Source organism: Coregonus lavaretus (genome assembly GCF_964263955.1).
Source record: "Coregonus lavaretus genome assembly, chromosome: 8".
Lineage (NCBI taxonomy): Eukaryota > Metazoa > Chordata > Actinopteri > Salmoniformes > Salmonidae > Coregonus > Coregonus lavaretus.
The window spans coordinates 45,331,927-45,349,444 of record NC_139995.1 but is presented as its reverse complement, the minus strand read 5'-3'; the positions used below and the strand labels follow the sequence as shown (position 1 = coordinate 45,349,444).

At 48.0% G+C, this 17,518-nt stretch overlaps 1 protein-coding gene across 1 annotated transcript in view; it reads left to right on the top strand.

Moving 5' to 3' along the window:
• LOC311134067 (protein bassoon-like) overlaps window positions 1-2,185 on the top strand; it is a gene marked incomplete at both ends in the record, with an annotated part of 127,749 nt that extends 125,564 nt beyond the window's left edge. The window contains 3 exons of the mRNA XM_084167663.1: window positions 235-1,175; window positions 1,345-1,477; window positions 2,010-2,185. Of these exons, the coding sequence (XP_084023789.1) occupies window positions 235-1,175; window positions 1,345-1,477; window positions 2,010-2,185 (1,250 nt within the window). The remainder of the gene's footprint in view (window positions 1-234; window positions 1,176-1,344; window positions 1,478-2,009) is intronic.
• Between the last annotated feature and the right edge of the window lie 15,333 nt (window positions 2,186-17,518).

Genomic DNA, 17,518 nt, shown 5'->3' with positions numbered 1-17,518 from the left:
ATGCCTATGTTTTCTTTTTTTCTTTTTGCCTGGTGAAAACATTTATATTTTTTGCGTTTTGTGATTTTACAAGTTTTTTGCTGTTTTTTGTTTGACTTTGAAAGACTTTCCATGTTTTTGAGACTTTGGGCCCGTCTTTTTGTCTGTCGTCTGCATGACTTCAGTTCAGACTGCATGTCTCTCCTCTTCTCCTCTCTACACATGATAATGTGATATTCTTTGTTGTTCAAAAAGCCTATCATCTGGGTCAGGAGGAGACGGACTGGTTTGAGAAGCCGAGGGAGGCTCGCTCCAACCGCTCCAGACACCATGGGAGCGCAGGCCACATCTCCACTGGTAGACAACAGACCGGCGCCAACGTGAAGCACACCTACCATGACTATGATGAGCCTCCCGAAGAGCAGGACCTGTGGCCTCAGGACGAGTACAACAACCAACCTCGCCACCCCTCGTCCACCTCATCATCCCGCGACCACCGTGGTCACCATGGCAGCAGCGGCGGCAGCTCGGGGAGGCACTCCTCTTCCCGCCACTCCGGTGAGGAGCCTCGGTCGTCCAGCCGCTCCTCCAGAACACACCCCAAAGACCAATCCGCCCGCTCTGAGGGCCGTGGATCCTCCTCCACCCAGAAGAGGGGAGGCTCGGACCCACGCTCCTCCCGGGATGGCTACCGGGACCGGGACTCTGGAGACTACTCCTCTCGTGACCCGGCCTCCGGCCACCACCGCGAGGGCACCGGTGGCAGGGGTCAGAGGCCGCCAGGCTCGTCCTCCAGGAGACAGGAAGGGGTTCCTTCTGCAGGGGCCAAGCAGGGCCAGGGGCAGCAGCCCCAGGGGGGTCCAGGTGGGCAGCAGCAACAGGGGCAGCGGTCCAGCGGGCTGCCCCAGTCAGGCAGACAGCCTGGGTCCCAGGAGCCAGACGGGGGCCAACCGTCCCAGCAGCCTGGCCAGCAGCAGCAACGAACCCAGCAGCAGCAGCAGCCCCCGCAGCAGAGCCAACCTGCTCAGACCACCACCGGGGGCCCTCAGGCCACTCCAGGCACTGCGGGGCCAGGACCCGTGGCAGGACCAATGGCAGGACCAGGGACGGCACAACAGCAGGCTAAACCTGGCCAGACTCCGGCACAAGGCCGGCAGCCAGCCGGACCCACTGCAGGCCAGCCAACAACCACAGCCGTGAGTACACCTGAGATGGGTTTGGTATTTCAAGGTCTATTGAATTGTGCATCCTGGCAATAATCATGAAATTACTGGGCTTATGTAATTTCCCTCTCTTATTTTTCACCTCTTGGTGAACAGCTGGACAGTAACAATTTTGTTCCCCTCTCTTTCTGTTCCGCGACAGGTGACTTCTGCAGCAGCTATTGGGGGGGTGAAACCTGCAGCAGCGATAGGGGGGGTGAAACCTGCAGCAGCGATAGGGGGGGCAGCAGCAGCACAGCCACCCAAGACAGCTACACCCCCCCTCATAGGCATCGGTGAGACTGACACCTCTCGCACAGTCTAACACTGCATTAATACATTACTGTCTTTAGACTCTCTCAAACCCAAACAGTGAATGACATGCTACCCAAACAGATAATGTCATGTTACCCAAACAGAGAATGACATGCTACCCAAACAGAGAATGACATGCTACCCAAACAGAGAATGACATACTACCCAAACACAGAATGACATGCTACCCAAACACAGAATGACATGCTACCCAAACAGAGAATGGCATGCTACCCAAACAGAGAATGGCATGCTACCCAAACAGAGAATGACATGCTACCTACACAGAGAATGACATGCTACCCAAACAGAGAATGACATACTACCCAAACACAGAATGACATGCTACCCAAACAGAGAATGACATACTACCCAAATAGACATGACATACTACCCAAACAGACATGACATACTACCCAAACAGACATGACATACTACCCAAACAGAATGACATACTGAGAGTGACATACCCCCTTCGTGTCATCTGACAGTGCTGTTGTTGTTCCTCTGCAGGCTCTAAAGCAACGCTTCCTGGAGGGATAGGTAGCAGGCCTGGTGGGATCGGCAGTGCAGCGGCAGGCCAGCCCCCAGCGGAGGGGGTCAACGTTCTCACCAATATCCTGGGAGGGGCGGGAGGGGCAGCCGAACAGGCGGGGAAACTGGGAGATGGTAAAGCCCTGAGTACCTGAACACTGTTGCATCCCAAATGGTACCCTATTCCCATATAGTGCACTACCTATGGATCCTGGTCAAAAGAAGTGCACAATATAGGGAATAGGGTGCCATTTGGGATGCATCCAGATTCTGATGTGGAAGGAATTACTGTTAAATAATGACTTTTCTTCTGTATGTTGTGTGTGTGTCTCAGTCGTTGATGTTCTTTCTTAGTGATTGAACATAATACAAACATAATATAATATATAATATAATATGCCATTTAGCAGACACTTTTATCCAAAGCGACTTACAGTCATGCGTGCATACATTTTTATGTATGGGTGGTCCCGGGGATCGAACCCACTACCTTGGCGTTACAAGCGCCGTGCTCTACCAGCTGAGCTACAGAGGACCCGTCATTTGATGTACACCCCTTCTACAGAATATTCTGTGAAAAGGACTAATGTACTAACTTTCTATACTGTACTAAATACGATTTTTTCTTTCTTCTTGTTTCCCTCTCACCCCATCTATTCTCTATCTCTTTTACACAGCTATTTCTGGCCTCGGCAAGAAGTTCACTTCATTTTGGTGAACGTAAGAGAGGAGGGTAAATGCAATGGATTTGTTTGTGATTTTTCATAGATGTAAGGTTTAAGTAGTTGACACTTGCACTTTGTATGTGTGTTGTGGAAGTCCCAGATGTAAGGGAAAGCTTGTGTTTGTCTTGCAGGGTATGAGGACTTGCGATTAGGGGGGTTGGAGGCTTGGTACTGGAAAAACCTATGAAACTGTTGTCGGCATTTTTTACATTTCACTATCACAACAAAACGGAGAAGAGGGAGGAGGATGAGGGAGGAGGGTACCTGAGAGCATCAGTGAGTATCTCATTAAATAAATACATTTCTTAACACATTGGGGCAGTGTGTCTTGTCTTTGGAGAAGAATGTTGAGCACATTTGTGATAACCTGCACTATGCTCCACAAATAAATGTCCTCCCTTGTACTCTTCATATTTTCATGATGTATATTAAATATTTAAATAGCTTTCATATTTTTTAAAGTTAAATATTCACCCGTCAAAGTGTTAATACTATCATCAATAGTTAAGGTTAAGTTCAATGCAGTACAGGATACAGAGGCTGCATCTTCAATAGCACCCTATTCCCTATATGGTGTGCTTCTTTTGCCCAGGGCCCATAGAGGTCTGGTCAAAAGTAGTGGACTAGGTATGGAATAGGGTGCCATTTGGGCAACAGCCCCACACTGTGGTGGATCAATTGATGAAGTGTTGTATCAACTGGATATTTGCATAGATTAACATACAGTGCCTTGCAAAAGTATTCATCCCCCTTGGCGTTTTTCCTATTTTGTTGCATTACAACCTGTAATTTAAATGGATTTTTATTTGGATTTCATGTAATGGGCATACATAAAATGGTTCAAATTGGTGAAGTGAAATGAAAAAAATAACTTAAAAATAAATAGCGGAAAAGTGGTGCGTGCTAATGTATTCACCCCCTTTGCTATGAAGCCCCTAAATAAGATCTGGTGCAACCAATTACCTTCAGAAGTCACATAATTAGTAAAATAAAGTCCACCTGTGTGCAATCTAAGTGTCACATATATACACCTGTTCTGAAAGGCCCCAGAGTCTGCAACACCACTAAGCAAGGGGCACCACCAAGCAAGCGGCACCATGAAGACCAAGGAGCTCTCCAAACAGATCAGTGACAAAGTTGTGGAGAAGTACAGATCAGGGTTGGGTTATAAAAAAATCTGAATCTTTGAACATCCCACGGAGCACCATTAAATCCATTATTAAAAAATTGAAAGAATATGACACCACAACAAACCTGCCAAGAGAGGGCCGCACACCAAAACTCACGGACCAGGCAAGGAGGGCATTAATCAGAGAGGCAACAAAGAGACCAAAGATAACCCTGAAGGAGCTGCAAAGCTCCACAGCGGAGATTGGATTATCTGTCCATAGGACCACTTTAAGCCGTACACTCCACAGAGCTGGGCTTTACGGAAGAGTGGCCAGAAAAAAAGCCATTGCTTAAAGAAAGAAATAAGCAAACACGTTTGGTGTTCGCCAAAAGGCATGTGGGAGACTCCCCAAACCTATGTACATTTTACATTTTAGTCATTTAGCAGACACCCTTATCCAGAGCGACTTACAGTTAGTGAGTGCATACATTTTTGTACTGGCCCCCCGTGGGAAACGAACCTACAATCCTGGCGTTGCAAGCGCCATGCTCTACCAACTGAGATACAGGGGACATGTAAGAAGGTACTCTGGTCAGATGAGACTAAAATTGAGCTTTTTGGCCATCAAGGAAAACACTCTGTTTGGCGCAAACCCAACACTTCTCATCAACCCGAGAACACTATCCCCACAGTGAAGCATGGTGGTGGCAGCATCATGCTGTGGGGATGTTTTTCATCGGCAGGGACTGGGAAACTGGTCAGAATTGAAGGAATAATGGATGGCGCTAAATACAGGGAAATTCTTGAGGGAAACCTCAAAGCCCAGACCTCAATCCAATTGAGAATCTGTGGCATGACTTAAAGATTGCTGTACACCAGTGGAACCCATCCAACTTGAAGGAGCTGGAGCAGTTTTGCCTTGAAGAATTGGCAAAAATCCCAGTGGCTAGATGTGCCAAGCTTATAGAGACATACTCCAAGAGACTTGCAGCTGTAATTGCTGCAAAAGGTGGCTCTACAAAGTATTGACTTTGGGGGGGTGAATAGTTATGCACGCTCAAGTTTTCTGTTTTTTTTGTCTTATTTGTGTTATTTCTATTGTTTCACAAAAAAAAATATTTTGCATCTTCAAAGTGGTAGGCATGTTGTGTAAATGAAATTATACAAACCCCCAAAAAATCAATTTTAATTCCAGGTTGTAAGGCAACAAAATATAAAAAATGCCAAGGGGGGTGAATACTTTCGCAAGCCACTGTAGATCCATGTCTGCATAATGTTGAAGCATGAGTGAAGTGATGACTCATTAAGGACTGTGATTGTATATTCTGTCTGATCTTCTGGGGGCATTTCTCTAATTTTTTCTATAAAAAAAAAAACTATTTTTTCTCTCTTTCCTGCTCGCTCTCTTTTTGTCTCTCTTTTCTCTCTTTCTTTCTCTCCTTTTGTCTCTTTTGTCTTTCTCTCTCCCTCTATTCTTTCACCCCACATTACCACCAATCAGGGTTGGAATCAAATGATGCCTGGTCAGCACTGAACTCCCCAGACATGCGCACACAACATGAGCAGAATTAGGGTTAGAATGGTGGATGATTGGTCAACACTGGCTGGGATCCCCAGACATGAGCAGAGGAAAGAAGAGAGGACGAAGTGGATGGATGTCATGTCAGAGCGGGAGTCCCAAGCATGAGCAGACGATTAAAGAGGGACTTCTGCTGCTGCTTCTGCTCCCTGTAAGTGAAGTTGTACAGTACATTAATCCAGCACGTGTATCCAAAGTGTGTGTGTGTGTTGTATGTGTGCATGCACAAGTGTGAGGGTGCATGCATGAATGTGTGCACAAGTGTGTGTGAATGTGTGTGTGTTTGTGTGCTCAGTTATTAGCACTTTTTCATTGAATTGGTTCTCTGCCGTGTCAAGTCAGGTAAACAGAAATGACTGTGTCCATGTTCTTCCACTGTTGGAGAGGTCAGAGGTTAGAGTCCAGGATAGAGGTCAGAGGTTAGAGAGGTCAGATGTTAGAGATGATAGAGGCCAGAGGTTAGTCCAGGTTAGAGGTCAGAGGTTAGTCCAGGTTAGAGCTCAGAGGTTAGCCCAGGTTAGAGGTCAGAGGTTAGTCCAGGTTAGAGCCCAGAGGTAAGAGCCCAGGATAGGTCCAGGAGGTGTACCCTTTCACTCCTCCACACACACATCCATTAAACTGGGTCAGGCACAGAGCACTATTAATTAGCCAATGGATAAGCAGACTAACAATGGCATTACTGTCCTTTCATGCACACACACCCGCACGCGCATGCACGCACACACACACAAACTGGGGCCCACAGAATGATGACTCACTATACTATAAAAAATCCCTCATTACATTGTAAAATGGACTAACACAGAAAGCAGCACAGTAGAATTGTTTTCTCAACACAACAGATTTGAATGCATTTTTATTGGGACCCATTTTAAAACACATGATGACTATCACATGATGCTACTTGGGCCCTGCTTTCTCCCTATGATCACTGCTGTGTCTGTCATTGTGCTAGTGTAGTTATTATAGGGTCTGCCTGGGTTGGGTTGAATCTTGGTTTGATATCATAGGCCGTGACACCGGGTGTCTATCATCTCTAGTGTGTGTGGCGGAGGTGAGGGAGTGTGTGTGGCAGGGGTGAGAGATCCAGTGATCCAGTGCAGGGATCTAGAGATAAAACCTGCTCGGTGCCTCTCTGACCAGCAGGTAAGCCTACTCAGCCCTGAGCATTACTGCACTCACCGTGACAGTCTTGGGACAGTTGTGAGGTCTTAGATAGGGAGTGTGGTTTGTTTTAATGAGGTGTCGGGTCATGGTGGATGTGGCCTATTACTGCACAGCCACAGGAGGTATAGTGTAGCTAGTCTATGAGGGGAAGGTCACGAGCAAAACTCAGTACATTTGCTACAATCAAACCTTTATAATCAGTCGTATTGCAGAGCTTATATTTATAGCCCTATTTTAAAACGCAGAGCTTTCAAAAAAAAAATCTAGATGCTGTACTACATTGATCTCATATCAATATGACTTTTTTAAAACAAAACATGTATTATTATTATTATTATGTGATTGGTTCCCATGGTAATTAAAGTCTGGCACTAGGATGTTGGCCACTGGGAACCCTCCAGGGTGCATGATCTCTGGCACAGTGGTTCTTCTCTCTCTCTCTCTCTCTCTCTCTCTCTCTCTCTCTCTCTCTCTCTCTCTCTCTCTCTCTCTCTCTCTCTCTCTCTCTCTCTCTCTCGCTCTCTCTCTCTCTTTCTCTCTCTCTCTCAATATCTCTTTCTTTTTTTATCTGTCTCTCTATTTCTCTCTCTCTGTTTCTCTCTGTCTCGATCTCTCTGTTACTCGATCTTTCTCTCTCTTTCTGGCTCTTTCTCCTTCTCTCTCTAAGGGATTCTGCTCTGGTGAGCCATGTGTGAGGAATGAGAATGGAATTGTGTGTGTATGTGTGTCTCTTTGTGTAGGCGTATGTGCACAAGTAGCTAGTTATCCCTCAAGCAGTACAGTAGTACAGTACTACAGCTCTCCTCTTCCCCCTTGAGGTGAAATCATGTCCTGAAATCTTTCAGCACTAACTACCGTATTTTCCGCACTATAAGGCGCACCGGAGTATAAGCCGCAGCAGCTAAATTGAATGTTATTGAATGATGCGTACATATATAAACCGCACTGGACTATAAGCCGCAGGTGTTTTAATGTTTAATTACCATATGTAAGGGTTCGTGCACAGAGGGGATTGTCGGGAAAGAGACAAACTGTCTCGCTCTCGTAATGTCTGTCTGTCTTGCTCTCGTTCTGTCTCTCGTTCTGTCTCTCGTACCACTCTCGGTTCCACTTTTACTTTTGCGCGCTACCTGTCTCACTCTTTTCCGGCCTCCAGCTTTTCCTGCTGGAGCCCGCCGCTTAAAGGTGGGGGGCGCGGACCGGTCATAGAGCCCATAGAGTTAAAGTTGGTGGACTGTAACCTGTAAAATCCATAGATTTAGGAGGTCTTCTAGTGGCCGTTAGCTGTAAAAATCCATAGATTAGCCGCACCGTTATATAAGCCACAGGGTCAAAAAATTGGAAAAAAGGCGCGGCTTATAGTCAGAAAATTACGGTATATGAGACAATAATGAACACATTTTACAGTCTCTCTCTGTGTACTGTATTTTGCCTGTTTGTCATATTATTAAAATGTCTGTGACATATTGGATCCTAATGCAATAGATTCAGTGTGTTAATCTCGTAGGGTTTTAAAATTCCGGTAACTTTCTCAAAATCCTCAGGTTTCCCCAAAATTCAGTAGAAATGATCTATAGGTGAGAGACACTAAACTTTGACCTTATGTTTTCAGATGCACCAGCAGAATGCCAACGAGAGCCTACCTCACAGCTCCTGTAGGAGAGTGAATGAGACAGTGCGAAGAGAGAGAGAAGATACAATCCTGTCTGTCTCACCTCCCTGTTTGTCTGTCTGCTTACTGAGAGAAATAACACCTGATTCAGGAACAGAACAGGGAGCTGTCACACACCGTAGGTTTGGCTTCCGCATCGCTCAGCTCAGAGGGACAACAACGGAGGATGCTGCTTCTTCACATGAATCTCTGTCATCTTGGAGAGCACACCGAGATTCAATATAGTTCTCCCATCACTTGCTGAAGTTCTGTGGTTCTAAGACAAGGCCAGATGGGAGCCATTGTAGATGGAAATGACACATCTGGTCTAAAGTAGTGCACTATATAGGGAATAGGGTGCCATTTGGGATGCAGACTCGGTCTGAGGAGTCCACATCTGACCAGAATCATTCATGACTCCACATTTTGTGCTCAGAGGGCCTTATAACAGTATCACCATTATAACACAGTGGAGGAGGGAGATAGATACACAGCTCATAGGTTTTACTAGTACCAAAGAGACATCTATGACACTAACTACTACACTGGAGAAGGCAAGACAGTACCAATGGCGACAGACAAACAAACAGACAAACAAACAAACAAACAATGCCCTGGTTATTAACCCCTTGAATGCTTGGTTTCCATGATCTCTACATTCCAGGGAACGATGACCCTTTCTTTGAATGTGGTTTTATTTCTCCTCCACCTGTTGTGATGATATGACGTCTACAGAATGCAACATGTATGTGTGAACATTGGAATGCAAACACAATAATAATAATAATTGAAAAAAGAAACCCATATCTTCTTAACACTTTTTCACCACCATGTCCAGAAGAGGAGGAGGAGTTACAAGTGTGCCCACCAATAGAGTGTGAGATCCACACAGGAGAGAGGACCAGATGGAACGCAAGCAAGCGTGACCACGGCTGTCTTTTAGCCATCGCAAAGCCATCACTTGTCAATCCCAGAGCACTTTGGGACTATTTATTTGTACTTTTTTATCTATTAAAAAAATAAGTATTTTCATCTTGTTTAATTTTTTGTCATTTTTGCCTGATATTTTTCTGAAAAGAAGAGCCTTATTCGGTACATATTTTTTACTTGTATACCTCATATGTTTTGAAATGTCCATATCATACCTTTCTTCATTTATTTTTGCACCACTGTATACTATTGTATGTATATACATCTATCTAGAACACTGATAATGTTAATGATTCATTTGTGTATTTATTAATTTATATTCATGTGACTTCTGTTTTTATGTTTTTGTTTGGTAAGTCTATTTATATTTTATGGTCTATTGTTTTCTTATTTATTTTCTTGCATTTTAATAATTTGCTGGTTGATTTTTAAAAGCAATAGCATGCAGAAAACAATATACAGCACAATGGTATTAATGTTGTTTATATTCATGGATGGGAATATCTGAAAGCTGTTGATAAACATCAGTAAGAATGTCTGAGAGAGTTGCAAACCACACATACACACCTAAATCTCTACGTTTACACTTACTCACACTCACACACAGAGACATACAGAGACATACATGCAATCAAGCAAACATACACACACACACACACACACGCAGGAGTGGTTGGAAGCTATCATCATTTCAAATGTTCTATGCAATGATTCATTTTGAAACTGGAAAAGACAAAAAAACAAAGTTTAATACCATAATGACCAATGTTACTCACAAGAATCCAACAACATTGTGAACTGACATTGTGAAAGACGTCAAAAACAGTTATGAACATATTTATACTTAGCTAATTGTATGTATGGATCTGAATATTTAACTATTGAATCTATACTTTTATTTTTGTGGCATGTTTTATAGTACCCCATCACTCCCCATATGGGGGGACTTGTTGCCAAAGGGTTAACTGTGTAGATTGTCAGTCATGAATGTCCACCATCTTGTTGCTTGAAGCATGGTTTGCTTGGCTTTGTCCGGCTGTTTGTATGCTCTCATTCAGTCTTGGTGTGTGTGGCTTGACCAGGGCCCCACTGTGCCGTGGCGTGTTCGGCTGTCCACTCCGTGCTGCTATACAAACCTGTAATGCGGTTGGTCAGAAATTCTCCTTGTAAAATGTCAGTCAGTGTGCATACAAAAAACAACATATCAAGGTATCATTAGTAGTTGGATGAACAAATGGGGGAAATCCTAACCTCCACTTAGTCATGCGGTGCATTTTAAAGTGAAAATCTGACTTAAATTGAAGTTAGAATTTGCCCTTAAATGAATGGTCTATAACTAGAACTCATCTAGAACTTTATAACTCAATCAGCGGACCACTGAACCTTCCACATCCAAGGCTAATCTAGAGGGAATCTAGAGAGTACTACAGTACTGTCAATCAGGTCAGAGAGACTCAACATGCTGCTGACCCCAAGTCAATCATTCATCAAATCAGGGCATGTTATAATGAAAGCACAAGCCTGACTGGTATGTAAAGACAGAAATATGACACACCAATAGGACATGTGTTATTGATTTCAAGGAGAGGTAAAACAAATCTGTTATCTCACAGTAATAATATAAATGAGAGTGTGTAGGTTGAATCCACAGAGGGACCTTGGTATAGATAGCTGCATGCTCACCATCTTTATGGAGACGTTGTGGTCGATAAGAGAAGAGGTGCATGAGACCAGACAGCTTTCACTGACTGTAGCCGTCCAAATGGACAGACAGACAGACAGATTGACAGACAGACACTCTCACTGTAAATACAGATGGATTCTTCTGTACAGCGTTTGAATTCATAGTACGGCCGTCTTGTGCATCCCCACGCCGTACTTGCTGCCAACTTTTGTGCTTTTGTGTATAAAATAATATTTATTATGATTAAATATCATGATTATGAATATAATGATGACATAAGCATAGTGTATTTGGCTGGCTCGTATTGACTGTTGGCAACAGTGGAATAAACTTGTATTCAGAAACATATTTGGTCTGTGTAGAGTTTCTATACATATTGTGTTTGTAAAACAAGGAGAAATACCTCCATGGTAAAAGTTTATCCAGGCATTCTATTGTCATTCTATCGGGAGGTTTCAAAGTTGATGAGACATGATCCGTTATAAAAAAATAGATTTAAATAAGAGGAAAAAGCTAATTGAAAATGCAACAAAAAATCCAGAAAAAGTCTAACTCAAGTCATTCACTGTTATAAGTGCAATGGGCGAAGCGTCAGTCGTGTATCCATTGTGAAACTTTGTGTTCTATTCAGTGTATTCCTGTAAACAGATAGAGTAACATTTTGATGCATCATGTCATGTGATGTGATTAATGAAAATAATGACCCTGCAATTTGTTTCCAATCAGGAAAAAGAATAAAGAGAAAATCAAAAATCTCTCTCTTGTAGTTATTTATTTGTCATCCACTGTACGGTATTTCCTTGCTCTCTGCCTGACTGACTGACTGCCTGACTGACTGACTGCCTGACTACCTGAACGACTGCCTGCCTGACAGACTGACTGCCTGAATGACTGCCTGACTGACTGCCTGAATGACTGCCTGCCTGCCTGACTGACTGACTGCCTGAACGACTGCCTGACTGACTGACTGCCTGAACGACTGCCTGACTGCCTGAACGACTGCCTGAATGACTGTCTAACTGACTGACTGGCTGACTGCCTGAATGACTTACTGCCTGAATGACTGCCTGCCTGCCTTCCTGCCTTCCTGACTGACTGATTGCCTGAACGACTGCCTGCCTGCCTGCCTGCCTGACTGACTGCCTGACTGCATGAATGACTGACTGACTGACTGCCTGAACGACTGCCTGCCTGACTGACTGCCTGACTGACTGACTGCCTGAATGACTGCCTGACTGACTGCCTGACTGCCTGACTGCCTGAATGACTGACTGCCTGAATGACTGCCTGACTGAACGAATGCCTGCCTGCCTGACTGACTGCCTGACTGACTGCCTGCCTGAATGACTGCCTGCCTGCCTGCCTGCCTGACTGCCTGACTGATTGCCTGAACGAATGCCTGCCTGCCTGCCTGCCTGCCTGACTGACTGACTGCCTGACTGCCTGAATGACTGACTGCCTGAATGACTGCCTGAACGACTGCCTGACTGCCTGAACGACTGCCTGAATGACTGAATGCTGAACGACTGCCTGAATGACTGCCTAACTGACTGACTGCCTGAATGACTGCCTGACTGAACGACTGCCTGCCTGCCTGCCTGACTGCCTGCCTGCCAGCCTGAATGACTGCCTGCCTGCCTGCCTGACTGACTGACTGATTGCCTGAACAACTGCCTGCCTGCCTGCCTGACTGACTGCCTGACTGCCTGAATGACTGCCTGACTGACTGCCTGAACGCCTGCCTGCCTGACTGCCTGCCTGAATGACTGACTGCCTGACTGACTGACTGACTGCCTGAACGACTGCCTGACTGCCTGAACGACTGCCTGAATGACTGCCTAACTGACTTACTGCCTGACTGTCTGAATGAATGACTGCCTGAATGACTGCCTGAATGACTGCCTGCCTGCCTGCCTGACTGACTGAATGACTGCCTGCCTGCCTGCCTGCCTGCCTGCCTGCCTGACTGCCTGATTGCGTGCCTGCCTGCCTGACTGACTGACTGCCCGACTGCATGAATTACTGACTGACAGACTGCCTGAACGACTGCCTGCCTGAATGACTGCCTGAATGACTGCCTGACTGACTGACTGCCTGAACGACTGCCTGAAGACTGCCTGAACGACGGCCTGCCTGCCTGACTGACTGCCTGCCTGACTGTCTGAATGACTGACTGTCTGAATGACTGCCTGACTGAACGACTGCCTGCCTGCCTACCTGCCTGCCTGCCTGCCTGACTGCCTGACTGCCTGCCTGACTGACTGCCTGAATGACTGCCTGCCTGCCTGCCTGCCTGCCTGCCTGATTGCCTGAACGACTGCCTGCCTGCCTAACTGCCTGAATGACTGCCTGAACGACTGCCTGTATGACTGCCTGCCTGACTGCCTAACTGACTGACTGCCTGACTGCCTGAATGACTGACTGCCTGAATGAATGCCTGCCTGCCTGCCTGACTGATTGCCTGAACAACTGCCTGCCTGACTGACCTATTGACTAACTGCCTGACTGCATGAATGACTGACTGACTGACTGCCTGAACGACTGACTGCCTGACTGACTGCCTGAATGACTGCCTGACTGACTGACTGCCTGAACGACTGCCTGAACGACTGCCTGCCTGACACCCTGAATGACTGACTGCCTGAATGACTGCCTTACTGAACGACTGCCTGCCTGCCTGCCTGCCTGAATGACTGATTGCCTGAACGACTGCCTGCCTGCCTGCCTGACTGACTGCCTGACTGCCTGAATGACTGACTGACTGACTGACTGACTTACTGCCTGAACGACTGCCTGCCTGACTGACTGCCTGAATGACTGACTGCATGAATGACTTCCTGACTGACTGACTGCCTGAATGACTGCCTGACTGAACGATTGCCTGCCTGCCTGCCTGACTGCCTGACTGCCTGAATGACTGACTGACTGACTGCCTGAACGACTGCCTGCCTGACTGACTGCCTGAATGACTGCCTGACTGCCTGAATGACTGCCTGACCGACTGCCTGAACGACTGCCTGCCTGACTGCCTGCCTGACTGACTGCCTGAATGACTGACTGCCTGAATGACTGCCTGACTGACTGACTGCCTGAATGACTGCCTGACTGACTGACTGCCTGAATGACTGCCTGAACGACTGTCTGACTGCCTGACTGCCTGAACGACTGACTGACTGCCTGACTGACTGCCTGAATGACTGCCTAACTGACTTACTGCCTGACTGCTTGAATGACTGACTGCCTGAATGACTGGCTGAATGACTGCGTGCCTGCCTGCCTGACTGACTGATTGCTTGAACGACTGCCTGCCTGCCTGCCTGCCTGCCTGCCTGCCTGACTGCCTGAATGACTGACTGACTGACTGACTGACTTACTGCCTGAACGACTGACTGCCTGACTGACTGCCTGAATGACTGACTGCCTGATTGACTTCCTGACTGACTGACTGCCTGAATGACTGCCTGCCTGACTCACTGCCTGAACGACTGCCTGACTGCCTGAACGACTGCCTGACTGACTGACTGACTGCCTGAATGACTGCCTGACTGACTGACTGCCTGAATGACTGCCTGACTGACTGCCTGCCTGAACGACTGCCTGAACGACTGCCTGAACGACTGCCTGCCTGACTGCCTAACTGACTGACTGCCTGATTGCCTGAATGACTGACTGCCTGAATGACTGCCTGCCTGCTTGCCTGCCTGATTGATTGCCTGAACGACTGCCTGCCTGACTGACTGACTGACTGACTGCCTGACTGCCTGAATGACTGACTGACTGCCTGAACGACTGACTGCCTGACTGACTGCCTGAATGACTGCCTGACTGACTGACTGCCTGAACGACTACCTGAAAGACTGCTTGAACGACTGCCTGCCTGACTGCCTGAATTTCTGACTGCCTGAATGACTGCCTGACTGAACGACTGCCTGCCTGCCTGACTGACTGCCTGACTGCCTGAACGACTGCCTGCCTGACTGCCTGTCTGACTGACTGCCTGACTGACTGCCTGCCTGCCTGCCTGAATGACTGCCTGCCTGCCTGCCTGCCTGACTGACTGACTGATTGCCTGAACGACTGCCTGCCTGCCTGCCTGACTGACTGCCTGACTGCCTGAATGACTGACTGACTGAACGACTGCCTGCCTGACTGACTGACTGCCTGAATGACTGCCTGACTGACTGACTGCCTGAACGACTGCCTGCCTGACTGACTGCCTGAACGACTGCCTGAATGACTGACTGACTGCCTGAACGACTACCTTAACGACTGCTTGAACGACTGCCTGCCTGACTGCCTGACTGCCTGAATTTCTGACTGCCTGAATGACTGCCTGACTGAACGACTGCCTGCCTGCCTGACTGACTGCCTGACTGCCTGACTGACTGCCTGCCTGACTGCCTGTCTGACTGACCGCCTGACTGACTGCCTGCCTGAATGACTGCCTGCCTGCCTGCCTGCCTGACTGACTGACTGATTGCCTGAACGACTGCCTGCCTGCCTGCCTGACTGACTGCCTGACTGCCTGAATGACTGACTGACTGACTGACTGACTGAACGACTGCCTGCCTGACTGACTGACTGCCTGAATGACTGCCTGACTGACTGACTGCCTGAATGACTGCCTGACTGACTGACTGCCTGAACGACTGCCTGCCTGACTGCCTGCCTGACTGACTGCTTGAATGACTGACTGCCTGAATGACTGCCTGACTGACTGACTGCCTGAATGACTGCCTGAACGACTGCCTGACTGCCTGACTGCCTGAACGACTGACTGGCTGCCTGAACGACTGCCTGAATGACTGCCTAACTGACTTACTGCCTGACTGCCTGATTGACTGACTGCCTGAATGACTGCCTGAATGACTGCCTGCCTGCCTGCCTGACTGACTGATTGCTTGAACGACTGCCTGCCTGCCTGCCTGACTGACTGACTGCCTGACTGCATGAATGACTGACTGACTGACTGCCTGAACGACTGCCTGCCTAACTGACTGCCTGAATGACTGCCTGACTGACTGACTGCCTGAACGACTGCATGAACGACTGCCTGAACGACGGCCTGCCTGCCTGCCTGACTGCCTGCCTGACTGACTGATTGCCTGAATGACTGCCTGCCTGCCTGCCTGCCTGACTGACTGCCTGACTGCCTGACTGACTGACTGACTTACTGCCTGAACGACTGCCTGCCTGAATGACGTCCTGACTGACTGCCTGCCTGAATGACTGCCTGACTGACTGACTGCCTGAATGACTGCCTGACTGCCTGAATGACAGCCTGACTGACTGACTGCCTGAACGACTGCATGAACGACTGCCTGAACGACGGCCTGCCTGCCTGCCTGACTGCCTGCCTGACTGACTGATTGCCTGAATGACTGCCTGCCTGCCTGCCTGCCTGACTGACTGCCTGACTGCCTGACTGACTGACTGACTTACTGCCTGAACGACTGCCTGTCTGAATGACGTCCTGACTGACTGCCTGCCAGAATGACTGCCTGACTGACTGACTGCCTGAACGACTGCCTGACTGCCTGAACGACTGCCTGAATGACTGCCTGTCTGACTGACTGCCTGAATGACTGTATGACTGACTGACTGCCTGAACGACTGCCTGAACGACTGCCTGCCTGACTGCCTAACTGACTGACTGCATGACTGCCAGAATGACTGACTGCCTGAATGACTGCCTGCCTGCTTGCCTAACTGACTGATTGCCTGAACGACTGCCTGCCTGACTGACTGACTGACTGACTGCCTGACTGCATGAATGACTGACTGACTGACTGCCTGAACGACTGACTGCCTGACTGACTGCCTGAATGACTGCCAGACTGACTGACTGCCTGAACGACTGCCTGAACGACTGCTTGAACGACTGGCTGCCTGACTGCCTGACTGCCTGAATGACTGACTGCCTGAATGACTGACTGACTGACTGACTGCCTGACTGCCTGCCTGCCTGACTGCCTGAATGACTGCCTGCCTGCCTGCCTGACTGACTGATTGCCTGAACGACTGCCTGTTTGCCTGACTGACTGCCTGACTGCCTGAATGACTTACTGACTGACTGCCTGAACGACTGCCTGCCTGCCTGCCTGCCTGACTGACTGCCTGAACGACTGCCTGACTGACTGCCTGAATGACTGCCTGACTGACTGACTGCCTGAACGACTGCCTGCCTGACTGCCTGCCTGACTGACTGCCTGAATGACTGCCTGACTGACTGACTGCCTGAACGACTGCCTGCCTGACTGCCTGCCTGACTGACTGCCTGAATGACCGACTGCCTGAATGACTGCCTGACTGACTGACTGCCTGAATGACTGCCTGACTGACTGACTGACTGACTGACTGCCTGAACGACTGCCTGACTGCCTGAACGACTGCCTGAATGACTGCCTAACTGACTTACTGCCTGACTGCCTGAATGACTGACTGCCTGAATGACTGCCTGAATGACTGCCTGCCTGCCTGCCTGACTGACTGATTGCTTGAACGACTGCCTGCCTGCCTGACTGCTTGAATGACTGACTGACTGACTGACTGACTGCCTGAACGACTGCCTGAACGACGGCCTGCCTGCCTGACTGCCTGCCTGACTGCCTGAATGACTGACTGCCTGAATGACTGCCTGA